We start from the raw sequence: 26,851 nt of genomic DNA, 5'->3' as shown, positions 1-26,851 counted from the left end.
GGATGCTGTAGAGGTCACTGTAAAAGAGGGTGGGTGCTGTGGAGGTCTCTGTTAAGGGATCAGGGAACAGTTAAGGGATCAGGGAACAGTGGAGGTCACAGTTAAGGGGCCGGTCCGCTATGGAGGTCAGTGTTAAGGGTCAGGGTGCTGTAGAGGTCACTGTTAAGGGGGCGGGGTGTTGTGGAGGTCATATTTTAAGGGAATGGAGCTCTGTGGAGGTCACGGTTAAGGGGGCGAGTTATTGTGGAAGTCACTGTTAACGAGACAGGGTACTGTGGAGGTCACTAATAAAGGGGTGGCTGCTGTGGAGGTCACTGGTAAAGGGGAGGGCACTTTGGATGTTACTGTTAAGGGGGCAGACCACTGTGGATGTCACTGTTAAAGGGGTGGGGTACTGTAAATGTCACTGTTATAGTGGATACTGTCGATATCTTTTAACGACACACAAAAACATGAAATGAAATAGATGAAATATACCCATGAGAAGCCGGGTCCTTCTGCTAATATATATATATATATATATATATATATACACACACACACACAAACACACAGTATACTACTTAATTAAATGCATTCAGCTGTCTGCAAGCAACTTCCAGATCCAACTAGAAGAAAAGGAATTTCCTCAAAAGGCCACGTCAGATGTGAGGGTGTGGGTATCTGCAGTGCCCAGACTTCTCAATGTCAGCTGATTGTGCCATAAGTAGTATGTCACATCATCTGACACTGACAAGTCCTCACAATCTATACAATGAGCCTCCAAAATACTTCTCATAAAAGGTAAATATATCCACCATTAATAGCAATTCACTTAAAGATATCTATCTATCTATCTATCTATCTATCTATCTATCTATCTATCTATCATCTCTATCTATTTTGTATAATATATAATTGATCTCTATCAATCTATCTTCCTTATATGGTTCTATTATCTATCTATCTATCTATCTATCTTTATTTTTAGTGTTGATTGAGCATGCTCGGCCAAATACCGCGTGTGCTCGAGCGCGATGCTCGAGCCTCTTCCCCACATGTTTGTTGGGGAAGATGCCTAATGTCTTGCGGACAAGAATAGGACATGTTCTATTTTTTCGGGAACGGAATTGCCGCATAGAAATTAATGGGTCCGCAATTCCGTTCCGCAAAATGCGGAACAGAATTGCAGACGTGTGAATGGACCCTCAATGCAATTTTTTCGCTGCTGGTGGCAGCGACATTACCTGTGCTACATCTCCTGTATAACGCTTGCCCATCCTAAATATCAGTGACATTCAGTGTAACTTTTTCGCTGCTGGTGGCAGCGACATTAACTGTGCTACATTTCCAGTATAATGTTAGCGCATCTGAAATATCAGTGACATTCAGTGTAATTTTTTCACTGCTGATGGCAGCGACATTACATGTGCTACATCTCCTGTATAATGTTTGCCATCCTAAATATCAGTGACATTCAGTGTAATTTTTTCACTGCTGGTGGCAGCGACATTAACTGTGCTACATCTCCTTAATAACGTTTGCCCATCCTAAGTATCAGTGACATTCAGTCTAATTTATTTACGCATACACTTACAAAACCTGCGCTGTACGTGTGACATACTTGCAAGCATATATACCATTTAAAAATATAAAATGAAAGTCCTCCAATACTTTACCTCGATAATTTGCAGCAGCATGTCCCAATGGTGATGTGGGCTTAATTCACACTTAGTTCAATGCGTCTTATAGGACCGCACGATTGTTAGCAATTTACAAGATAGCCACTCCAAATCAAAACCATCCACTTCTGCACATATAGGCAAAATATTAGTTTCCACAGATGACCTCCTCCTCCACTCGATCAAGCACACATGGATATACAGGCACATCAGACGAATACCATCATTGCAAGATCCTCTTGTTTTTTTTCTCCCATAGGCAATTCTACAAAAAAAATTCTCTGATAGTGAAGCACTGTCGCCAATGTGTATGTAAACAGGTTTTTTATTACACTCACAAATGTCAGTGGTGGTGCAGGCACATAAAAAGAGATAAAACACAGCAGCCTTGTGCTCACGCCCTTAATTTGGAGTGGCTATCTTGTAAATTGCTAACAATCGCGCGATCCTATAAGACGCATATATACCATTTAATATGCGGAAGGCGAGTAGTAAGGGACTGGGAAGTGGCCGTGCTGCTGATGGTGCACGCAGAGACCGTGGCCCTGTGCGGCGGTGAAACTGTGCCTGCTGCCAGAGCACAAGAAAAACGCACTCATTCACGATTCTTAGCTTCATGTCCCAGTTTGCAAAGTGGCGCAGGACACCACTCTTGACGTCACACCAGTGCGACCAGGTGGTCGGTTGGATTGCAGCAGATAATGCTTCCAGTCGGTTAAGCACCACTCTGTCTTCCACAAAGTCCAGTCTCAGTAGCCAAGAGTCTGGTCAACAGGATCCTCACCCTGATTCTCCTTCCTCCTACCATGGAGAGTCTTGGCAAACAAGTGATCCCACACTTGGAAATTCCAAGGAGCTCTTTTGTGTGATGTGAGCATGTGCTGGAACTCCACGTTCCACATGTTGGCCAGGCTTTGTGAGCAGCAGAGGGCAGTAGTGGAATATCAGCTGCAACATGGTTGTCGCATTTCCAGTCAGCTTCCACTCTTCACAAGTGACGAGTGGGCATGGATGTCTGACCTCTGTGAAGTTTTACGCAACTTTGAGGAATCAACACAGATGGTGAGCGGCGATGCCGCTATTATCAGGGTAACCATCCCACTTCTGTGCCTACTGAAACGCTTCCTGGTCACAATGAAGGCAGACGCTTTGCATGTGGAAGAGGTGGAAATGAGGGAAGACTGTACACAGGGTGATAGCCAGACCACCCTCATTTCGTCTTCTCAGCGCAAATTGGATGATTATGATGAGGAGGAGGACCAGGAGATGGTTGCCTCCGCTACAGAGGGTAGTACCCATAGCAGGTTTATTCCATCTGTTTAGCGTGGATGGGCAGAAGAGGAGGAAGAAGTTGAGGAGATTGAGAGTCATCCTCCTGATGTGGACAGTGAAGTCTTGTCTGTTGGGACTCTCACACACATAGTTTATGTTTATGTTATGCTGCCTTTCCCGTGACCCTCACGTTGTACGCATTTTGGCCAACACCGATTACTGGTTGTTCACCTTTCTTAACCCCTGCTACAAAGAGAACTTTTCATCTCTCATTCCTGTGGTGGAGAGGACTAGCAAAATGGTGCAATACCAGAAGGTCCTTGTGGAAAAATTGCTCAAGAAATTCCCAGCTGACAACACTAGCGGCAGAGTACGTAGTTCCTTTGGCAAATGAGGAGGTTAGACGAGGGGAACACACAGCAGTTCCAACAGAGGCAGGGCAACACTCTCCAAGGCATGGGACAGTTTCATGACACCCCGCCAGCACCCACAACCTGATGCACGGCCTACTGTCACAAGGAGGGAAAAATGTTGGAAGATAGTGAAGGAGTACGTAGCAGACCGTGTCTGCGTCCTCAATGACCCATCTGTGCCTTACAACTATTGGTTGTCCAAGCTGGACATGTGGCACAAACTGGCGCTCCACGCCTTGGAGGTGCTGGCTTGCCCTGCCGCCAGCGTTTTGTCAGAGCGGGTATTTAGTGCTACTGGGTGCATAATAACTGATAAGCGAAAATGCTGAATGGTTGACTCTTATCAAAATGAACAAGGCCTGGATTGCCCCTGACTTCTCTACTCCACCAGAGGAAAGCGGCTGAACATAAAGGCACTTTAAATGTGGCTTTTATGGTGTACTGAATACACTGTATTCCTATGCACCCCTTCCACCACAAAAATGACAAATATTAAAAAAACGAATATATAGCACTAGATTCGATATAGTGCTATAGATTAGTTTTTTTAAATATATTCGTCATTTTTTTCCATCTGAAGTCATGATTCCTCCCTGCTCGTTGCTTGACAAGCAACTTAAGCAGGGAGGAATCATAACTTCAAATGGAAAAAAATGACAAATATTCTAAGAAAACAAATATATAGCACTATCTTCTATAGTGCTATATATTAATTTTTGACCCATGCCTGTATTGATCGCGTAATATTCGCATATTACGCGATCATTACCATGCCGATTTTTCAAGTAAAAAAAAAAAGACGGATATTTGAAAAATTTATATATAGCACTATATTAGAAATATTTGCGAATTCTCGAAGTTGCCATATTCATGATAAATATTCGTAATTCGAATATTCACGCTCAACACTATCCCTTACAGGGGGCAGATGGTGCTTAAACACACAGAGTTATGTGATATTTTTTCTTTTTGGTTTAAAGTGGCTTATTTGGGGACCAAGCATCCAAAAAGCCTTGTCAGGGTTAAAATGCCTGCACATATGACATGCACAAGTGTTAAATGTCAGAAGAAAAAGTAGCTATTTGTGAACAAGCCTTGAAAAATCGCCCTTTTATTTGGGATCAGCATCAGTGCAGTGTGGATTTGAAAAGGGTATCGTAAGAAGAAGCACGTGGCCACAATAGTTGCAGCAGCAGAAGCAGCATAGCACGGCAGTAGATCAGTTGTCTATGGGTGGTGGTAGTAGTACTACTGGTAGTAGTGACAGATGCTTTGCGTTAATAGTGGTGGCAGTAGGGGATTAGCAGCGAGGAGCATCAGCCGATGCGGTGGCGACAGCAGCCATATGGTACATGTTGGCAGTGAGGTAGCAGCATGTTGGAGGCAGCGGCAGCCATTCAGAACATGATGGTAGGCAGCCAGCAGCAGTGGCAGCAGCAGCCTTATGGAACATGTTGGAGGGCAGGCAGCAGCAGTGGCATAAGGGTGGCAGCTGTATAATGGTGACAGCAGTAGCAGCCATACGGAACATATTGGTAGGTAGGCAGCAATAGTGGCATGAAGATGGCTGTGGCATGATGGAGGTAGCAGCAGTAGCCGTAGAGAACATGATGGCAGGTAGGCAGCAGCAGCGGCAAAAAGATGGAAGTGGCATGATGGAGGCAACAGAAGCATCCATACGGAACATAATGGTAGGCAGGCCTCAGCAGTGGCATGAAGGCAGGTGATGTGATGGAGGCAGCAGCAGCCTTACAGAAGATGATGGTAGACAGGCAACATGATGGTAAGCAGGATAGCAGATGGCAACATTGGCAAGATGGGGCACTGCCAGCAAGCCCAGAAGTTAGTGACCATTTAAGTAACATACAGTCAGGTCCATAAATATTGGGACATCGACACAATTCTACATTTTTTGGCTCTATACACCACCACAATGGATTTGAAATGAAACAAACTAGCTGTGCTTTAACTGCAGACTGTCAGCTTTAATTTGAGGGTATTTACATCCAAATCAGGTGAACGTGTAGGAATTACAACAGTTTGCATATGTGCCTCCCACTTGTTAAGGGACCGAAAGTAATGGGACATAATAATAATCATAAATCAAACTTTCACTTTTTAATACTTGGTTGCAAATCCTTTGCGTCAATTACAGCCTGAAGTCTGGAACGCATAGACATCACCAGACGCTGGGTTTCATCCCTGGTGATGCTCTGCAAGGCCTCTACTTCCTGATTTGGATGTAAATACCCTCAAATTAAAGCTAACAGTCTGCATTTAAAGCACATCTCGTTCGTTTAATTTCAAATCCACGGTGGTGGTGTATAGAGCCAAAAATGTTAGAAATGTGTCACTGTCCCAATATTTATGGACCTGACTGTAGTTCAAAATACACTGTACGTTAAGTACTTGTGGTTGAATAAAAGACAAGGGTCCATCAAGTTCAACCTTCAGAATGTTATGACTGAACTCTATGCAACTACCTGTTAGTCACTGAAAGCAGGGGGGTACCAACCATAGAAGTAGGCCACACAACTGCTATGGTGCCTGGGGAAGAGGTGCGGTGGCTGGTGCTGAAATTTGGCTTCTGTTACTGACATAAATCCACAGCATTTTCTGGCAGCCACCACTAAGTGGAGTTTAGTGCATATACAATTTTTACAGCTTCTAATAAGGTCAATGGTATCTGATCTGTATCTATTCTTACCTATGCACTATAGTAGCGGCTGCAGGCAGCCAGTTTTATTATATACTATATGAAGGAAATCAGAGGATTTAGAGTTGTCTGGGTGGTTGTAAATTCAGCGGTCAATATAATTTTCATAATAAGTGCAATATTTATGATGCATCTGTTGAAATAGAAGTCGAGTAAGAAAATGGAATTCAATAGGAAAAAACATGGCATTTCATAAAGCTGTGAATGCAAGTTAACCACTTCCCATCTGGGCCCTTTGCCCCCTTCCTGACCAGGCCAAATTTTGCAAAACTGACATATCTCACTTTATGTGGTAATAACTTTGGAACGCCTTTATTTATCCAAGTCATTCAGAGATTGTTTTCTCGTGACACATTGTACTTCATGATAGTCATAAATTTGAGTCAAAATATTTCACCTTTATTTATGAAAAAATCCCAAATTTACCCAAAAATTTGAAAAATTCGCAATTTTCTAAATTTCAATTTCTCTGCTTTTAAAACAGAAAGTGATACCTCATAAAATATTTATTATTTAACATTCCCCATATGTCTACTTTATGTTGGCATCATTTTGGAAATGTCATTTTATTTTTTTAGGACGTTAGAAGGCTTAGAAGTTTAGAAGGAATTCTTCAAATTTTTAAGAAAATTGCCAAAATCCACTTTATAAGGACCAGTTCAGGTCTGAAGTCACTTTGTGGGGCCTACATAGTGGATACCCCCATAAATGACCCCATTGTAGAAACTACACCCCTCAAGGTATTCAAAACCGATTTTACAAACTTTGTTAACCCTTTAGGCGTTCCACAAGAATTAAAGGAAAATGGAGATCAAATTTTAAAATTTCACTTTTTTGGCAGATTTTCCATTTTAATCAACTTTTTTCTTTAACACATCGATGGTTAACAGCCAAACAAAACTCAATATTTATTACCCAGATTCTGCGGTTTACAGAAACACCCCACATGTGGTCATAAACTGCTGTATGGGCACACGGCAGGGCGCAGAAGAAAAGGAACTCCACATGGTTTTTAGATGCCATGTCCCATTTGAAGCCCCCTGATGCACCCTTACAGTAGAAACTCCCAAGAAGTGACCCCATTTTGGAAACTAGGGGATAAGGTGCCAGTTTTATTAGTACTATTTTTGGGTACATATGATTTTTTGATCATTCATTATAACACTTTATGGGGCAAGGTGACCAAAAAATTGGTTGTTTTAGCACAGTTTCTATTTATTTATTTTTACAGCGTTCACCTGAGGGGTTCAGTCAAGTGACATTTTTATAGAGCAGATTGTTACGGACGTGGCGATACCTAATATGTATACTTTTTCTCATTTATTAAATTTTTACACAATAATAGCATTTTTGAAACCAAAAAATTATGTTTTAATGTGTCCATGTTCTGAGAGCTATAGTTTTTTTATTTTTTGAGAGATTTTCTTATGTAGGGGCTCATTTTTTGCGGGATGAGGTGACGGTTTTATTGGTACTATTTTGTGGGACATACGCATTTTTGATCACTTGGTGTTGCACCTTTTGTGATGCAAGGTGACAAAAATTACTTGTTTTGACACAGTTTTTATTTTTTTATTTTTACGGTGTTCACCCGAGGGGTTAGGTCATCTGATATTTTTATAGAGCTGGTTTTTACGGACGCGGCAATACCTAATATGTATACTTTTTTTTATTTGTTTCACTTTAACACAATAATAGCATTTTTGAAACCAAAAAAATGATGTTTTAGTGTCTCCATGTTCTAAGAGCTATAGTTTTTTTATTTTTTAAGAGATTTTCTTATGTAGGGGCTCATTTTTTGCGGGATGAGGTGACGGTTTTATTGGTACTATTTTGTGGGACATACGCGTTTTTGATCACTTGGTGTTGCACCTTTTGTGATGCAAGGTGACAAAAATTGCTTGCTTTGACAGTTTTTTATTTTTTTTTTTTACGGTGTTCACCCGAGGGGTTAGGTCATGTGATACTTTTATAGAGCTGGTTTTTACGGACGCGGCGATACCTAATATGTCTATTTTATTTTATTTTTTCTATTTTTAATTTTTTTTTTTTATTCCTTACTTGGGAACTTTTTTTTTTTACATGTGAAACTTTATTTTATTTTATTTTTTCAACCCTTTATTTTTTTTATTTTATTTTACACTTTTCGTCCCCCATAAGGTCATACAAGACCTCTGGGGGACATTTGCTTCACTTTTTCTTTTTTTTTTTCACAGTTGATTTCTCCTGTAACTGGGGCTGACATAGTAGCCCCAGTTACAGAACAAATGCACCCCTATAGAGGCTGTACAGCAGCAATCCTGCGCTGTACAGCCTCACAGCAGGGCTGATCGAGGTCTCTGAGAGACCTCACACAGCTCCTGCACACTCCGGTCACGGCGGTCACATGACCGCCGGGCCGGAACAGGAAGCGCTGTGCGCTTCCTTCTCTGCAGACACAGCGCTCGGTGAGCGCTGTGTCTGCAGCGATCCGGAAGGCAGGGACACCTGGGCCCTGTCCCTGCCTCCTCTCTGGGTTGCCCTGCTGTCACTGACAGCGGGCAACCCGATCAGCAGCTGCACGATTAGCGTGCAGCTGCTATTTCTGACAGGACGTTTTAAAACGTGCTGTCAGAAATAGACGTCCACCCATAGGACGTTTATATCCTATGGGCGGACGTGAGGCGGTTAAGTAAAGGTATATACTAATGTTCTACCTTAATTTATGTGTTTTAGGCTTCATGCACATATACATTTTTTATTTTATTTTTTTGTGGATTGCACACTCATTCACACATTTATTTTTATGAGGATGAAAAAAAAAATGGAGACTGCACACAGATGTTATCATTTCCTTCTGGGATTCGTGTCCCCACCTATCCCTTTGTTGAACTTGATAGACTTATGTCTTTTTTTCAACCATATTAACTATGAGTAAAGTGGGTGAGGCACAGCTTGACTTTTCAAATAAAAAATGTCTTCTACTTAATAATTATGACCTAGGTCACAGAGCATGCCTATAAAAATGTCCCATAGAATTCAATCAGGTCAGCTTGTGTGCATTGTGGCTACAGTCCATGTGCCTGCCGTAAAGCAGTTTTCTTAATGCTTTCTAAATGCTGTTACGAACAACTCATGCAAGATAGACGCCCTTATAATCATGTTCAGAAAATACGGTTAAAGACTCTGTATTCAGAAAATAAAAACAGATTAGAAAAAAAGGATGTGTCACTATTTGGTTTTAATTGGCAGAAAAAAACTTTGGTGAAACATTTCCTTTAAAGGCTATGTACACCTTTGGGTGCAATTTTTTTATGCATTGTACTAATTTTGAGCTAAAGATAATTTTTTATATCGGTCTTTATTGCAAATATGGAACCCTATTTTCTGTCCAGGGCTGAGATGCTCTAATAGAGGGATCTGAATTTTCTCTCAGCTTCGTCGACCAGCTAATCTGACAGGCTCCTTATCTCTGCTCTCTGATATTATAAACACTCATTATAGCTCTTTTCCTATCTTTTTGATAAGAATGTGGCTTAAATAAGTGTTTATGACCTCTTAGTAAATTAGAGATAAGGGTTATTAGGTGACCGACACCAGAGGCGGACTGGGAACTTAAAGTGGCCCTGGGAAATGTTTTTAAAGTGGCCCCATTTTGTAAGCGGGTCCAAATTGACAGAAGACAGGGCCAAGATAAGTAGGAATGGACAAGAAAACTAGGCAGGGCCAGCAATACTGTAGTACAGCACAAAAGACTGCCCCAGCAGAACCAAATACCACAGTGCAAAATACTGCCATTTCCGCCAGTTTTCGACTGTATCAGCGTCCTGAGGACAGCAATATAGTTGAATGCAGGAGAGCACTTAAAGCTGCCAGCCTGATGCACAAGTCCTGATGCTCCCAGAATTATGTAATGCTGAGACCATCATATCTCTATCTACCCCGCCAATGGCTGTGAGGAGGGCTTGTGTGTACCTCTGAGCATTGGCTCACCGGGAAATTTCCCTGAAGGGTCCAAGGCCAGTCTGCCCATGACAGATACAAAGTGAATTAAAAAAGTATTCACACAGCTAGACAAACAGTTAATCCTTTGTGACAGAATGGCTCAATATTTGTTACCGCCAGTTCTGTGAGAAGGTCTGGCAGACGTCCTTCTCTACCTCTTGCATGACGTTCTTTGTTTTGGTTTCACTTTGTCATCTCCTTTCCTTCTCCCAGGTGTCACCTATTTAGAATAATCGTCTCCCTTTATATTCCCTCCCATACTGCCTCACTTTGCGGTTTATACTACTTCCTGGATGAAGTGTTCACTGCTGGAGGCTGCTGCTGCTGTTTGCTCAGATAAGTCTTTTCATGTATTGTGTTTCCTTGCTGGCTTGATTCTAGGTGACCCTGACTCCGTCCGTATTAAGTGCAGGCAGCAGGTGGTCGTGTCCCCTCACTATTATAGGGTTTTCAGGTGTCACACAGTCTTAGGTACGTGGGCATGCAATCGTCTACCATTGAGACCCTTGCATGGGCATAGCAGTCAGGGAGAGCTCTTAGGGTTTTATAGGGCTCACCTATATGCTCCTTAGTTTGGGATCCAGCTATCTGCAACATCATCCGTGAAATTATAAACCGCCGTAACCGTCTTAAGAATGGATCCGGTTTCTGCCTTGATTGACCGCATGCAAGGTCTTTCACTGGAGGTAGCAGATCTCCGTAAAACTGTGTCTCAGTTTCAGGTGACCGGTTCTGCTGGCGTTCATGGAGTTTGTTCCGAGCCTAAGATCTCGCTTCTGGATATGTTCTCCGGGGATAGTGAGAATTTTGTTCGCTTTAGAGAGGCTTGCAAACTCCATTTTCGCCTACTTCCCCATTCCTCTGGTGATGAGGAGCAGAGGGTGGGGATCATCATCTTGCTGCTCAGGGATAACGTTCAGTCTTGGGCCTTTTCGCTGCCGATGGGAGCACGGCCCCTCCGATCGGTGGATTAATTTTTTGTAGCCCTGGGGCAGATATATGATGACCCGGATCGTATTGCTCTGGCGGAATCTAAACTGTGTCTTTTATGCCAGGGTAAACAGTCCGCAGAGATATATCGTTCTGAATTTCGGAGATGGGCAGCTGATACTGGTTGGAATGTGTCACGACCATGGTTATGGTCGTGACTCCTTATCCGCATGCAATTGCCTGCGGTTTTGGTTTTGTTGTCAACCACATGGTGAGGGCTGCTTGTATGTTTCCTCACGTGTGGTTGCCGCTGGCAACATGTTTGTATTTGGCAGCATAGCAGCCTGAGCTGTTGCTAGGCAGCTTACTGTCAAGTGCATGCGGTTTCACCTGGCAACCTCTTTTTGTATGTGTGCACTTTCCCTGTTTGTTGTGCACGAGGTTATGTTTGTATGCACGGTGACACCTCCCTTCACTTGCGGTTGTCCGCGGCAAAGTGTGGTGTTGTGTGCACGTGGTGGCAGTGTCTCGGCCTGCTGGCTGTTCCCCAGGACATGGTTGCCACGCATGCTGTTGCCGGCAGTAACAGGTGAGTGTGTTTATGTGCTTTTCCCTTTAAGCGGCTTCACTACCCTGCCTGGTGTAGGAAGGGTTAACTCCCTTCTTTGTGTGTGTGAACACTGGGTGTGACTGTGTGTGGGTGTGACCACTTAGGGCTATTTAGCTCCTGCTGGATGCCAGACTCTGAGGGGTACTTCAGCCATGGTTAGCTGGAGTCATCCTCCTGGTTATATACCATCTGCCAGTGAGGGCCACCCTTGTGGTCATAAACTTTATGTCTGATGTGTGAAGATGTCTTTATGGTCTATTGGTTTATTGCAGCTATGGATCTGGGTTCCTGTGTATTTAGGTGTTTGTGCTGTGTCCATTTATGTTTGGTGTGGACATCAGCTTGTGAGCACGGGATCCAGTCAGTGTGTCTGTGGCAGGTAGGTGTGGAAGTTGTTTCACTCACCTGCCATATCTATATGCTGTATCTGTTCCCCATTCTTTGCAGCTTGGCTAGTGAGACTCCTGTTCATCCGTGTCTAGGAGGAACAGGTCGTCTTACCCTGCTCCTAGTTCAGGGCCACCCTGAGGGCTAATAGGGACCCCAAGGTTTCGGAGTATGAGCCCTCCTACCATCAGGGTCGGCTCATACAGCTAGGAGTCAGGGTCAGAGTTAGGGACGCTGTAGGAGGTGACCTGCTCCCTGATCCTGTGGTCCTGGCTTTGCAGCGACCAAACATCTTCCGTTCATCGCACGGCTGAGGGTTTCCCCCATCCTCAGCCGTGACAGAATGATGCTGCACTCCGAAGTCAATTTTGCCATGGTCTTTTGGAAAGATTGAAAGATGCATTTGCTTTTTATGAGAGACCAGCCTCGTTAGAATCTGCCATGTCTCTAGCTGTTCGTATTGACAGGCATCTTAGAGAGAGAGAGGAGACTACTCCTTCCTGTCATATTCAGCCCAAGGACAGTGGGGCTGTCTCATTCAGTGCACAGGGGTCTCAGTCTCTCTCAATCCCCTCTGAGGAGGAGGCCATGCAGCTGGGTTTGCTTGCCTCTGATAGTAGAGGATTCAGCTCTCAGAGGAGGGTTTGTTTCTGTTGTGGGGGTATAAATCATTTGGCTAATGTTTGCCACTCTAGGAGATTCATGGAGTTTTCTGAGGGTAATAAAAATTTAAAAAAAAAACTCTAAAACTTTCCATTTGCTACTATTGGCAAGGTTGATGCGGAAATTGAAGGTTTGCCGTTTGCTTGTAGTTCCCGTTTTCTCCTACCTGCCAGGGGGGGCTTGACAGCAAGAACATTGTTTGTGAGATTTTTGTAGATAGTGGAGCAGCTGTCAATCTCATTGATAATCAATTTGCAATAACGCATGGTTTCCAGGTATGCACTTTGGAAAAGGATATACCTGTTTTTGCTATCGATTCCGCTCCACTTTCTCAAAGATAGTTAAAGGGCATAGTTCACAATATCCGTTTGACTGTGGATGACGCTCATGTTGAGGATATGTCATGTTTCGTCCTAAGCGGATTACCTACTCCTCTAGTGTTGGGGCTATCCTGGCTCACTAAACATAACCCCACCATTGATTGGCAAGCAAGGCAAATAAATGGTTGGAGTGAGTTTTGCAGAGAGAATTGCCTCACGGCGTCTCTTTCAGAGGTTTCTACCAAGACTGTACCATCTTCTCTCTCTGAATTTTCGGATGTGTTTTCCGAGAGTGGTGTCCAGGAGTTGCCCCCTCACCGGGAGTACGACTGCCCTATTAATCTCATCCCAGGCGCCAAGCTGCCAAAATCACGTTTATACAATCTCTCCCAACCTGAAAGAGTTGCTATGCGTACTTATATCTCTGAGAGCCTGAGAAAGGGACACATCCGACCCTCAAAGTCACCTGTTGCCGCTGGTTTTTTTTTTGTTAAGAAAAAAGATGGTTCTTTAAGACCTTGTCTGGATTTCAGGGAGCTGAACCGTATCACAATTCGTGACACATATCCGCTTCCTCTGATCCCGGACCTGTTTAACCAGATTGTTGGGGCTAAAGTTTTTTCTAAGTTGGATTTAAGAGGGGCATACAACCTAGTCAGGGTCAAGGAAGGGGACGAATGTGTGTTTGCGGTTCCGGAGATTCAATTTCTTGGTTTTCTTCTCTCCGCTTCTGGTTTTCGCATGGACCCTGAGAAGGTCCGCGCTGTGCTTGATTGGGAGCTTCCTGAGAATTAGAAGGCGCTGATGCGGTTTTTGGGTTTTGCCAATTATTACAGAAAGTTCATTTTGAATTATTCCTCTGTTGTTAAGCCACTCACTGATATGACTAAAAAGGGGGTAGATTTTTCCTCGTGGTCGGTAGATGCGCTTAAAGCCTTTTCTAGTATCAAAAAGAGTTTTGCTTCCGCTCCCATTTTGGTACAACCTGATGTCTCTCTACCTTTTATTGTTGAGGTGGACGCGTCTGAGGTGGGTGTGGGCAGGGCCGGCGCCACCTGTAAGGCGACCTAGGCAGCCGCCTAGGGTGCAATTTAGCAGGGGGCGCCGGCCCCGTGCGGTTTAAGAAAAATGCATTGCCGCAAGTTTTTTTTTTTTTTTTAAGTACGGCGGGCGGCGGCGGGCACTCCTCCGCACCGGGCTGCTGCCACACTGCCCAGAGAGAGGGACTGACAGGAGGGAAGCGCCTCTAATGTAGCGCGGCCAAGCTCTGTTCGGTCCGCGGTACAGGAGCATTTGTTTTCTGTACCCGGCCGGACTGACAGGAAGTACTCACTTAGTGTGCACTTCCTTTCAGTCCGGCCGGGTACAGGAAACAAATGCTCCTGTACCGCGGACCGAACAGAGTTCGGCGACGCTACACGGGAGGTGGGAGGTGGTGGAAATGGAATGAGAGTGACAAGGGAGTGGGGGGGGGAATGTGAGTGACAAGGGAGTGGGGGGGAATGAGAGTGACAAGGGAGTGGGGGGGAATGAGAGTGACAAGGGGGGGGAAATGATGAGAGTGACAAGGGAGTGGGGGAAAGAATGAGAGTGACAAGGGAGTGGGGGGTAATGAGAGTGACAAGGGGGGGGGGAATGATGAGAGTGACAAGGGAGTGGGGGGAAGAATGAGAGTGACAAGGGAGTGGGGAGGGAATGAGTGTGACAAGGGAGGGGGGGAGGAAATGATGAGAGTGACAAGGTAGTGGGGGGGAATGATGGGAGTGGGGGGAAGAATGAGAGTGACAAGGGAGGGGAGGTAAGAGTGACAAGGGAGGGGGGAATGAGAGTGACAAGGGAGGGGGGAAATGAGAGTGACAAGGGAGGGGGGAATAAGAGTGACAAGGGAGGGGGGGGAATGAGAGTGACAAGGGAGGGGGGAATAAGAGTGACAAGGGAGGGGGGAGTAAATGAGAGTGACAAGGGAGGGGGGAGAGTGAAAAAGGGACGGAGGGGGGGAGAAGAGAGTGACAAGGGAGGGGGAGAGAAGAGAATGACAAGGGAGTCCCCAGAGCCAGACTGCAGCCAGAGACCAGATCATCTTATTGTCCTGGTGGTAAGTAGACAATGCAATATGTTTATTATGTAATTGTTTAGTTATTAATACTACATTGGAAACTAATTTACCTCACATTAAGGCTCCATTCACACGTCCGCAACGTGTTTTGCGGATACACGGAGACGCGGATCTGCAAAACACGGAAAGCGGCAATGTGCGTTCCGCATTTTGTGGACCGCACATTGCCGGCACTAATAGAATATGCCTGTTCTTGTCCGCAATTGCGGACAAGAATAGGACATGTTCTATTTTTTTGCGGAACGAAGTGCGGACCCGGAAGTGCGGATCCGCAATTCCGTGTCCGGGCAGCACATCATGCTGCCCCATTGGAATGAATGGGTCCGCAATTCCGTTCCGCAAAATCCAGAACAAAATTGCGGACGTGTGAATGGAGCCTAAAAGGACACTATAGTCTTAGAACCAGTACAGTTTAATGTAGTGGTACTGGTGTCTATAGCCTGTTCCTGCAGAGAAAAGATACTGTGCAGTACTGGTGTTAAAGGAGCACTATGGTGCCAGGAAAACAAACTCATTTTCCTGGCACTATATAGTTGTTAGGACTGGGGCACCCTCGTGTCCCCCTCCCAGTAAAGGGCTGAAGGTGTTAAAACCCTTTACTGGGAACTCTTCTCCCCGATCCTCCTCTCTGCTGCGAATGCACATGCGCACGCATTCAAAACTATGTTCTGCATCTTCCCACTGTAATTTTCACAGTGAGAATCGCGGAAGCACCTCTAGCGGCTGTCAGGGAGGCAGCTACAAGAAGCTTGATTAACCCTAAGGGAAATATAGCAGTTCTTTTAATTTAAATGCTGAGAAAGGGGTGGAACATGATATGGGCAGATCATCTGATAAGGGGGGGGGGGGGAGCGGCAATTTTTATCTTGCCTAGGGCGGCAAAAATCCTTGCACCGGCCCTGGGTGTGGGTGCGGTCTTATCTCAGGGTCCCTCTCCTGCCAAATGATGACCGCGTGCCTTTTTCTCAAGGAAACTCTCCTCTGCAGAGATAAATTACGATGTGGGAGATATGGAGTTGTTGGCCATCAAATTAGCTTTTGAGGAATGGCGCCATTGGTTAGAGGGAGCCAGACACCCTATTACCGTGTTTACCAACCATAAGAATCTGGCCTACTTGGAATCAGCCAAGCGTCTGAACCCGAGACAGGCCAGATGGTCTTTGTCCTTTTCTAGGTTTAATTTTGTTGTCACGTTCCGCCCTGGGGTTAAAAATGTGAAGGCGGATGCCCTGTCACCTTGTTTTCCGGGAGGGGGGAACTTTGAAGACCCGGGTCCCATTTTGGCTGGGGTGGTCGTCTCTACTCTTTTATCCTGATTTGGAGGCAGAGGTTCAGGCAGCCCAGGCAGAGGCTCCTGATCTTTGTCCTCCTGGGAGGTAGTTTGTGCCTCTCGCTTTACGACACAAGGTTTTTAAGGAGCACCACGATACTGTCCTTGCTGGGCACCCGGGGAGTAGAGCCACAGTGGATCTCATTGCTCGGGGATTCTGGTGGCCAGCTCTTCGTAAGACGGTTGAGGGTTTTGTGGCAGCCTGCGAGACCTGCACTCGTGCCAAGGTCCCTCATTCACGGTCATCGGGTTCTCTCCTCCCGTTACCCATTCCTTCCCGTCCTTGGACGCATCTGTCCATGGACTTCATTACGGACCTGTCTCGTTCCTTGGGGAAGACTGTGATTCTGGTGGTAGTGGACCGATTTAGCAGAATGGTGCATTTCATTCCCTTTCCTGGGTTACCCAATGCTAAGACGTTGGCGCAAGCGTTTGTTGATCACGATGTTAAATTGCATGGCATTCCTTCAGACATCGTTTCTGATAGGGGCACGCAATTTGTTTAAGGATTCTGGAAGGCCTTCTGTTCTCGCTTCGGGGTTCGGTTCTCTTCTGCTTTTCACCCGCAGTCGAATGGTCAGACCGAACGCATCAATCAGAATCTGGAGACATATCTGCGCTGTTTTGTGGCAGAGAATCAGGAGGATTGGTATTCTTTTTTGTCCCTTGCTGAGTTTGCTTTAAATAACCGTCGCCAGGAGTCCTCTGATAAGTCACCATTTTTTGGTGCATATGGGTTTCATCCGCAGTTTGGGACATTTTCTGGAGAGGGGTCTTCTGGTTTACCAGATGAGGAGAGATTTTCCTCGTCTTTGTCATTTATTTGGCAAAAGATTCAGGGTAATCTGAAGAGGATGAGTGAGAGATATAAGCGTGTTGTGGATAAGAGACGTGTGCCTGGTCCGGACCTGAATGTGGGTGATCTGGTGTGGTTGTCTACAAAGAATATCAAACTGAAGGTTCCCTCCTGGAAGTTGGGTCCTAAGTTTATTGGGCCTTACAAGATCTTGTCCGTCATCAATCCCGTTGCCTTCCGTCTTGATCTTCCTCAGACTTGGAAGATCCATAATGTTTTTCACAGGTCCCTATTAAAACCTTATGTCCAACCCACTGTACCCTCCTTTTTGCCTCCTCCTCCGATTGTTGTTGATGGTAATCTGGAATTTCAGGTCTCTAGGACTGTGGATTCTCGCATTATCCGCGGTTCTCTGCAGTACCTCGTTCATTGGGAGGGTTATGGTCCTGAGTAGGGATAAGCGAACCCGAACCCGTAAAAGTCTGGGTTCGGGTTCGGTGTTCGGCGCTTTCTTGGCGCTTTTTGAAAGGCTGCAAAGCAGCCAATCAACAAGCGTCATACTGCTTGCCCCAAGAGGCCATCACAGCCTTGCCTACTATTGGCATGGCTGTGATCGGCCAGTGCAGCATGTGACCCAGCCTCTATATAAGCTTGGGTCACGTAGCGCTGCACGTCACTCTGCTGATTCAAGCATAGGGAGAGGTTGCTGCTGCGACGTTAGGGCGAGATTAGGCAGATTAACTCCTCCAAAAGACTTAATTCAGTGATCGATCTCCAGCTGTGGATCATTGAAGTGCTGATATTGAATTGCTCACTTTTTTTAGGCTGCCCAGAGCGTTTTTATATCACTTTTTTCTGGGGTGATCGGCGGCCATTTTGTGGCTTGTGGTGCGCCAGCACAAGCTACCACCAAGTGCATTTAACCATCAATAGTGTGGTTATTTTTTGCTATATCCTACATCAGCTGCAGGCTGAGCCTGTGTCAACCAAGTGCATTTAACCATCAACAGTGTGGTTATTTTTTGGCCATATACTACATCAGGTGCAGGCTGAGCCTGTGTCACCCAAGTGCATTTAACCATCAACAGTGTGGTTATTTTTTGGCCATATACTACATCAGGTGCAGGCTGAGCCTGTGTCACCCAAGTGCATTTAACCATCAACAGTGTGGTTATTTTTTGGCCATATACTACATCAGGTGCAGGCTGAGCCTGTGTCAACCAAGTGCATTTAACCATCAATAGTGTGGTTATTTTTTGGCCATATACTACATCAGGGGCAAGTTGAGCCTGTCACACAGCGCCTAAAAAATAGCCCTGACATTTATATTCCTCTAAATCAGTACTGTTTTAGCTGGTCAAATTATTTGTAGTGACCGTAAAAGCACAGTTTTTGTTCTGGGTTGAAAAAGTATTCCCAAATTTGCCATTTTCTAAATTGGTAGTTTCTGCTATATCAGGCCTACTTTAAATCTATCCCAAAAAGGGTATATTAGATTCAAGGTGCTGATAGTGTCATTCTGAAAAACTTAACACACACGCTACAGTGCAGATACAAGTCTAATTCTGTGATTAAAGGTATACCTGTCTCACAGCGCCTAAAAAATAGCCCTGACATTTATATTCCTCTAAATCAGTACTGTTTTAGCTGGTCAAATTATTTGTAGTGACCGTAAAAGCACAGTTTTTGTTCTGGGTTGAAAAAGTATTCCCAAATTTGCCATTTTCTAAATTGGTAGTTTCTGCTATATCAGGCCTACTTTAAATCTATCCCAAAAAGGGTATATTAGATTCAAGGTGCTGATAGTGTCATTCTGAAAAACTTAACACACACGCTACAGTGCAGATACAAGTCTAATTCTGTGATTAAAGGTATACCTGTCACACAGCGCCTAAAAAATAGGCCTGAAATTTATATTCCTCTAAATCAGTACTGTTTTAGCTGGTCAAATTATTTGTAGTGACCGTAAAAGCACAGTTTTTGTTCTGGGTTGAAAAAGTATTCCCAAATTTGCCATTTTCAAAATTGTGGTGAACGGGAACAATGAGGAAAACATCTAATAAGGGACGCGGACGCGGACATGGTCGTGGTGGTGTTAGTGGACCCTCTGGTGCTGGGAGAGGACTTGGCCGTTCTGCCACAGCCACACGTCCTAGTGAACCAACTACCTCAGGTCCCAGTAGCCAGCAGAATTTACAGCAATATTTCGTGGGGCCCAATGCCGTTCTAAGGATGGTAAGGCCTGAGCAGGTACAGGCATTAGTCAATTGGGTGGCCGACAGTGCATCCAGCACGTTCACATTATCTCCCACCCAGTCTTCTGCAGAAAGCGCACAGATGGCGCATGAAAACCAAGCCCATCAGTCTGTCACATCACCCCCTTGCATATCAGGGAAACTGTCTGAGCCTCAAGTTATGCAGCAGTCTCTTATGCTGTTTGAAGACTCTGCTGCCAGGGTTTCCCAAGGGCATCCACCTAGCCCTTCCCCAGGGGTGGAAGAGATAGAATGCACTAACGCACAACCACTTATGTTTCCTGATGATGATGACATGGGAATACCACCTCAGCACGTCTCTGATGATGACGAAACACAGGTGCCAACTGCTGCGTCTTTCTGCAGTGTGCAGACTGAACAGGAGGTCAGGGATCAAGACTGGGTGGAAGACGATGCAGGGGACGATGAGGTCCTAGACCCCACATGGAATGAAGGTCATGCCACTGACTTTCACAGTTCGGAGGAAGAGGCAGTGGTGAGACCGAGCCAACAGCGTAGCAAAAGAGGGAGCAGTGGGCAAAATCAGAACACCCGCCGCCAAGAGACTCCGCCTGCTACTGACCGCCGCCATCTGGGACCGAGCACCCCAAAGGCAGCTTCAAGGAGTTCCCTGGCATGGCACTTCTTCAAACAATGTGCTGATGACAAGACCCGAGTGGTTTGCACGCTGTGCCATCAGAGCCTGAAGCGAGGCATTAACGTTCTGAACCTTAGCACAACCTGCATGACCAGGCACCTGCATGCAAAGCATGAACTGCAGTGGAGTAAACACCTTAAAAACAAGGAAGTCACTCAGGCTCCCCATGCTACCTCTTCTGCTGCTGCCGCCCCGGCCACTTCTGCTGCTGCAGCCTCGGCCTCTTCCTCCGCCTCTGGAGGAACGTTGTCACCTGCCGCCCAGCAAACATGGGATGTACCACCAACACCACCACCTGCGTCACCAAGCATCTCAACCATGTCACACGGCAGCGTTCAGCTCTCCATCTCACAAACATTTGAGAGAAAGCGTAAATTCCCACCTAGCCACCCTCGATCCCTGGCCCTGAATGCCAGCATTTCTAAACTACTGGCCTATGAAATGCTGTCATTTAGGCTGGTGGACACAGACAGCTTCAAACAGCTCATGTCGCTTGCTGTCCCACAGTATGTTGTTCCCAGTCGGCACTACTTCTCCAAGAGAGCCGTGCCTTCCCTGCACAACCAAGTGTCCGATAAAATCAAGTGTGCACTACGCAACGCCATCTGTGGCAAGGTCCACCTAACCACAGATACGTGGACCAGTAAGCACGGCCAGGGACGCTATATCTCCCTAACTGCACACTGGATAAATGTAGTGGCGGCTGGGCCCCAGGCGGAGAGCTGTTTGGCGCACGTCCTTCCGCCGCCAAGGATCGCAGGGCAACATTCTTTGCCTCCTGTCTCCTCCTCCTCCTACTCAGCTTCCTCCTCCTCTTCTTCCACCTGCTCATCCAGTCAGCCACACACCTTCACCACCAACTTCAGCACAGCCCGGGGTAAACGTCAGCAGGCCGTTCTGAAACTCATATGTTTGGGGGACAGGCCCCACACCGCACAGGAGTTGTGGCGGGGTAAAGAACAACAGACCAACGAGTGGTTGCTGCCGGTGAGCCTCAAGCCCGGCCTGGTGGTGTGCGATAATGGGCGAAATCTCGTTGCAGCTCTGGGACTAGCCGGTTTGACGCACATCCCTTGCCTGGCGCATGTGCTGAATTTGGTGGTGCAGAAGTTCATTCGCAACTACCCCGACATGTCAGAGCTGCTGCATAAAGTGCGGGCCGTCTGTTCGCGCTTCCAGCGTTCACACCCTGCTGCTGCACGCCTGTCTGCGCTACAGCGTAACTTCGGCCTTCCCGCTCACCGCCTCATATGCGATGTGCCCACCAGGTGGAACTCCACCTTGCACATGCTGGACAGACTGTGCGAGCAGCAGCAGGCCATAGTGAAGTTTCAGCTGCAGCACGCACGGGTCAGTCGCACTGCGGAACAGCACCACTTCACCACCAATGACTGGGCCTCCATGCGAGACCTGTGTGCCCTGTTGCGCTGTTTCTAGTACTCCACCAACATGGCCAGTGGCGATGACGCCGTTATCAGCGTTACAATACCACTTCTATGTCTCCTTGAGAAAACACTTAGGGCGATGATGGAAGAGGAGGTGGCCCAGGAGGAAGAGGGGTCATTTTTAGCACTTTCAGGCCAGTCTCTTCAAAGTGACTCAGAGGGAGGTTTTTTTGCAACACCAGAGGCCAGGTACAAATGTGGCCAGACAGGGCCCACTACTGGAGGACGAGGATGAGGAGGAGGTGGAGGAGGATGAGGATGAAGCATGTTCACAGTGGGGTGGCACCCAAAGCAGCTCGGGCCCATCACTGGTGCGTGGCTGGGGGGAAACACAGGACGATGACGATACGCCTCCCACAGAGGACCGCTTGTCCTTACCTCTGGGCAGCCTGGCACACATGAGCGACTACATGCTGCAGTGCCTGCGCAACGACAGCAGAGTTGCCCACATTTTAACTTGTGCGGACTACTGGGTTGCCACCGTGCTGGATCCCCGGTACAAAGACAATGTGCCCACCTTACTTCCTACACTGGAACGTGATAGGAAGATGCGCGAGTACAAGCGCACGTTGGTAGACGCGCTACTGAGAGCATTCCCAAATGTCACAGGGGAACCAGTGGAAGCCCAAGGCGAAGGCAGAGGAGGAGCAAGAGGTCGCCAACGCAGCTGTGTCACGGCCAGCTCCTCTGAGGGCAGGGTTAGCATGGCAGAGATGTGGAAAAGTTTTGTCACCACGCCATAGCTAACTGCACCACCACCTGATACGGAACGTGTTAGCAGGAGGCAACATTTCACTAACATGGTGGAACAGTACCTGTGCACACCCCTCCACGTACTGACTGATGGTTCGGCCCCATTCAACTTCTGGGTCTCCAAATTGTCCACGTGGCCAGAGCTAGCCTTTTATGCCTTGGAGGTGCTGGCCTGCCCGGCGGCCAGCGTTTTGTCTGAACGTGTATTCAGCACGGGAGGGGGCGTCATTACAGACAAACGCAGCCGCCTGTCTACAGCCAATGTGGACAAGCTGACGTTCATAGAAATGAACCAGGCATGGATCCCACAGGACCTGTCCATCCCTTGTGCAGATTAGACATTAACTACCTCCCCTTAACAATATATTATTGTACTCCAGGGCACTTCCTCATTCAATCCTATTTTTATTTTCATTTTACCATTATATTGCGGGGCAACCCAAAGTTGAATGAACCTCTCCTCTGTCTGGGTGCCGGGGCCTAAATGTGTGACAGTGGCCTGTTCCAGTGGTGGGTGACGTGAAGCCTGATTCTCTGCTATGACATGAAGACTGATTCTGTGCTGACATGAAGCCAGATTCTCTGTTACGCGACCTCTCTCCTCTGCCTGGGTGCCTGGGCCTAAATATGTGACAGTGGCCTGTTCCAGTGGTGGGTGACGTGAAGCCTGATTCTCTGCTATGACATGAAGACTGATTCTGTGCTGACATGAAGCCAGATTCTCTGTTACGGGACCTCTCTCCTCTGTCTGGGTGCCAGGGACTAAATATGTGACAGTGGCCTGTTCCAGTGGTGGGTGACGTGAAGCCTGATTCTCTGCTATGACATGAAGACTGATTCTGTGCTGACATGAAGCCAGATTCTCTGTTACGGGACCTCTCTCCTCTGTCTGGGTGCCAGGGCCTAAATGTGTGACAGTGGCCTGTTCCAGTGGTGGGTGACGTGAAGCCTGATTCTCTGCTATGACATGATGACTGATTCTCTGCTGACATGAAGCCTGAATCTCTGTTATGGGACCTCTCTCCTCTGCCTGGGTGCCTGGGTCTAAATATGTGACAGTGGCCTGTTCCAGTGGTGGGTGACGTGAAGCCTGATTGTCTGCTATGACATGAAGACTGATTCTCTGCTGACATGAAGCCTGAATCTCTGTTATGGGACCTCTCTCCTCTGCCTGGGTGCCTGGGCCTAAATATGTGACAGTGGCCTGTTCCAGTGGTGGGTGACGTGAAGCCTGATTCTCTGCTATGACATGAAGACTGATTCTCTGCTGACATGAAGCCTGAATCTCTGTTACGGGACCTCTCTTCTCTGCCTGGGTGCCGGGGCCTAAATGTGTGACAGTGGCCTGTTCCAGTGGTGGGTGACGTGAAGCCTGATTCTCTGCTATGACATGAAGACTGATTCTGTGCTGACATGAAGCCAGATTCTCTGTTACGCGACCTCTCTCCTCTGCCTGGGTGCCTGGGCCTAAATATGTGACAGTGGCCTGTTCCAGTGGTGGGTGACGTGAAGCCTGATTCTCTGCTATGACATGAAGACTGATTCTGTGCTGACATGAAGCCAGATTCTCTGTTACGGGACCTCTCTCCTCTGTCTGGGTGCCAGGGCCTAAATATGTGACAGTGGCCTGTTCCAGTGGTGGGTGACGTGAAGCCTGATTCTCTGCTATGACATGAAGACTGATTCTGTGCTGACATGAAGCCAGATTCTCTGTTACGGGACCTCTCTCCTCTGTCTGGGTGCCAGGGCCTAAATGTGTGACAGTGGCCTGTTCCAGTGGTGGGTGACGTGAAGCCTGATTCTCTGCTATGACATGAAGACTGATTCTCTGCTGACATGAAGCCTGAATCTCTGTTATGGGACCTCTCTCCTCTGCCTGGGTGCCTGGGCCTAAATATGTGACAGTGGCCTGTTCCAGTGGTGGGTGACGTGAAGCCTGATTGTCTGCTATGACATGAAGACTGATTCTCTGCTGACATGAAGCCTGAATCTCTGTTATGGGACCTCTCTCCTCTGCCTGGGTGCCTGGGCCTAAATATGTGACAGTGGCCTGTTCCAGTGGTGGGTGACGTGAAGCCTGATTCTCTGCTATGACATGAAGACTGATTCTCTGCTGACATGAAGCCTGAATCTCTGTTATGGGACCTCTCTTCTCTGCCTGGGTGCCTGGGCCTAAATATGTGACAGTGGCCTGTTCCAGTGGTGGGTGACGTGAAGCCTGATTCTCTGCTATGACATGAAGACTGATTCTCTGCTGACATGAAGCCTGAATCTCTGTTATGGCACCTCTCTCCTCTGCCTGGGTGCCTGGGCCTAAATATGTGACAGTGGCCTGTTCCAGTGGTGGGTGACGTGAAGCCTGATTCTCTGCTATGACATGAAGACTGATTCTCTGCTGACATGAAGCCAGAATCTCTGTTATGGGACCTCTCTCCTCTGCCTGGGTGCCTGGGCCTAAATATGTGACAGTGGCCTGTTCCAGTGGTGGGTGACGTGAAGCCTGATTCTCTGCTATGACATGAAGACTGATTCTCTGCTGACATGAAGCCTGAATCTCTGCTATGGGACCTCTCTCCTCTGCCTGGGTGCCTGGGCCTAAATATGTGACAGTGGCCTGTTCCAGTGGTGGGTGACGTGAAGCCTGATTCTCTGCTATGACATGAAGACTGATTCTGTGCTGACATGAAGCCAGATTCTCTGTTACGGGACCTCTCTCCTCTGTCTGGGTGCCGGGGCCTAAATATGTGGCAGTGGCCTGTTCCAGTGGTGGGTGACGTGAAGCCTGATTCTCTGCTATGACATGAAGACTGATTCTGTGCTGACATGAAGCCAGATTCTCTGTTACAGGACCTCTCTCCTCTGTCTGGGTGCCGGGGCCTAAATATGTGACAGTGGCCTGTTCCAGTGGTGGGTGACGTGAAGCCTGATTCTCTGCTATGACATGAAGACTGATTCTCTGCTGACATGAAGCCAGATTCTCTGCTATGGCATGAAGAGACTGATTCTCTGCTGACATGAAGCCAGATTCTCTGCTATGGCATGAAGAGACTGATTCTCTGCTGACGTGAAGCCCGATTCTCTGCTATGGGACCTCTGTCCAATTGATATTGGTTAATTTTTTATATTTTTTTTTTATTCATTTCCCTATCCACATTTGTTTGCAGGGGATTTACCTACATGTTGCTGCCTTTTGCAGCCTTTTTAGTGCCGAAAAGTTCGGGTCCCTATTGACTTCAATGGGGTTCGGGACGAAGTTCGGGTCGGGTTCGGATCCCGAACCCGAACTTTTCCGGGAAGTTCGGCCGAACTTCTCGAACCCGAACATCCAGGTGTTCGCTCAACTCTAGTCCTGAGGAGAGGATGTGGGTCCTAGTGGCGGACATTAAGGCCACTCGTCTCATCAGGGCTTTCCATAGGTCTCATCCTGAGAAGGTGGGCTCTGAGTGTCCGGAGTCCACCATTAGAGGGAGGGGTACTGTCACCGCCAGTTCTGTGAGAAGGTCTGGCAGACGTCCTTCTCTACCTCTTGCACGACGTTCTTTGTTTTGGTTTCACTTTGTCATCTCCTTTCCTTCTCTAAGGTGTCACCTATTTAGACTAATCGTTTCCCTTTATATTCCCTCCCATACTGCCTCACTTTGCGGTTTATACTACTTCCTGGATGAAATGTTCACTGCTGGAGGCTGCTGCTGCTGTTTGCTCAGATAAGTCTTTTCATGTATTGTGTTTCCTTGCTGGCTTGATTCTAGGTGACCCTCACTCCGTCCGTATTAAGTGCAGGGAGCCGGTGGTCATGTCCCCTCACTATTATAGGGTTTTAAGGTGTCACACAGTCTAAAGTACGTGGGCATGCAATCTACCATTGAGACCCTTGCATGGGCATAGCAGTCAGGGAGAGCTCTTAGGGTTTTGAAGGGCTCACCTATATGCTCCTTAGTTTGGGATCAAGCCAGTCGGACGTTTATTCATAAGTTCCAGCTATCTGCGACATCATCCGTGACAATATTTTTTTTAATAAAGACCAAGTAAAAAAATATTTTTTGCCCAAAATGAGTAAAATGCAATCATAAAAAAATTTGCATCCGAAGGTGTACATAGCCTTTGTTTTCCTACTGAACTTAATCTTATCATGCAAGTATAAGTAGGTGGTATAAGCAGAACTGAGGGCAACTGTAAACAATTTACGAGAAACATTTCACATGCTGTCACTTCCATTGAGCCAGTTAAAAATGAGATGCTTTCTCATGGATCTTAAGTGTGGTGGAGAGTTCTCTGTGTACTGGTTACTATACAAAGCTTCCTCATCTCAATTGAAATTTTCCAGTAAACTCACTTGGTAGTTTTTTAGCTTTTTCAGCTTCCAGAAACCCATCATCAGAGCACTACATAGAGTATTGTCTTAGCCCGGTGGCATAACTTGAAGCTTTTGGTTCCCAATGTGAAATCTGTGAATGGTCCTCACCTACCATATGCCAGTTATAATCTTCTTATACAACAGAGGGGTCTGCTAGCCTAAAAAAAGAGCCAAAATGTCACATCTGT

The 26,851-nt window shown here is 46.7% G+C and overlaps 1 protein-coding gene across 1 annotated transcript in view; it reads left to right on the top strand.

Annotated features, from left to right (window-relative positions):
• The first annotated feature begins 718 nt into the window (after nucleotides 1-718).
• LOC121004771 (osteoclast stimulatory transmembrane protein) overlaps nucleotides 719-26,851 on the top strand; it is a 37,559-nt gene continuing 11,426 nt past the window's right edge. The window contains exon 1 of the mRNA XM_040437116.1: nucleotides 719-783. Coding sequence (XP_040293050.1) covers nucleotides 755-783 — 29 coding nt within the window. The 5' untranslated portion in view covers nucleotides 719-754. The remainder of the gene's footprint in view (nucleotides 784-26,851) is intronic.

The sequence above is a fragment of the Bufo bufo genome, chromosome 6 (assembly GCF_905171765.1).
Source record: "Bufo bufo chromosome 6, aBufBuf1.1, whole genome shotgun sequence".
Lineage (NCBI taxonomy): Eukaryota > Metazoa > Chordata > Amphibia > Anura > Bufonidae > Bufo > Bufo bufo.
Note: the sequence above shows the minus strand (reverse complement) of the source record. Positions and strands in the feature narration are given on the sequence as shown.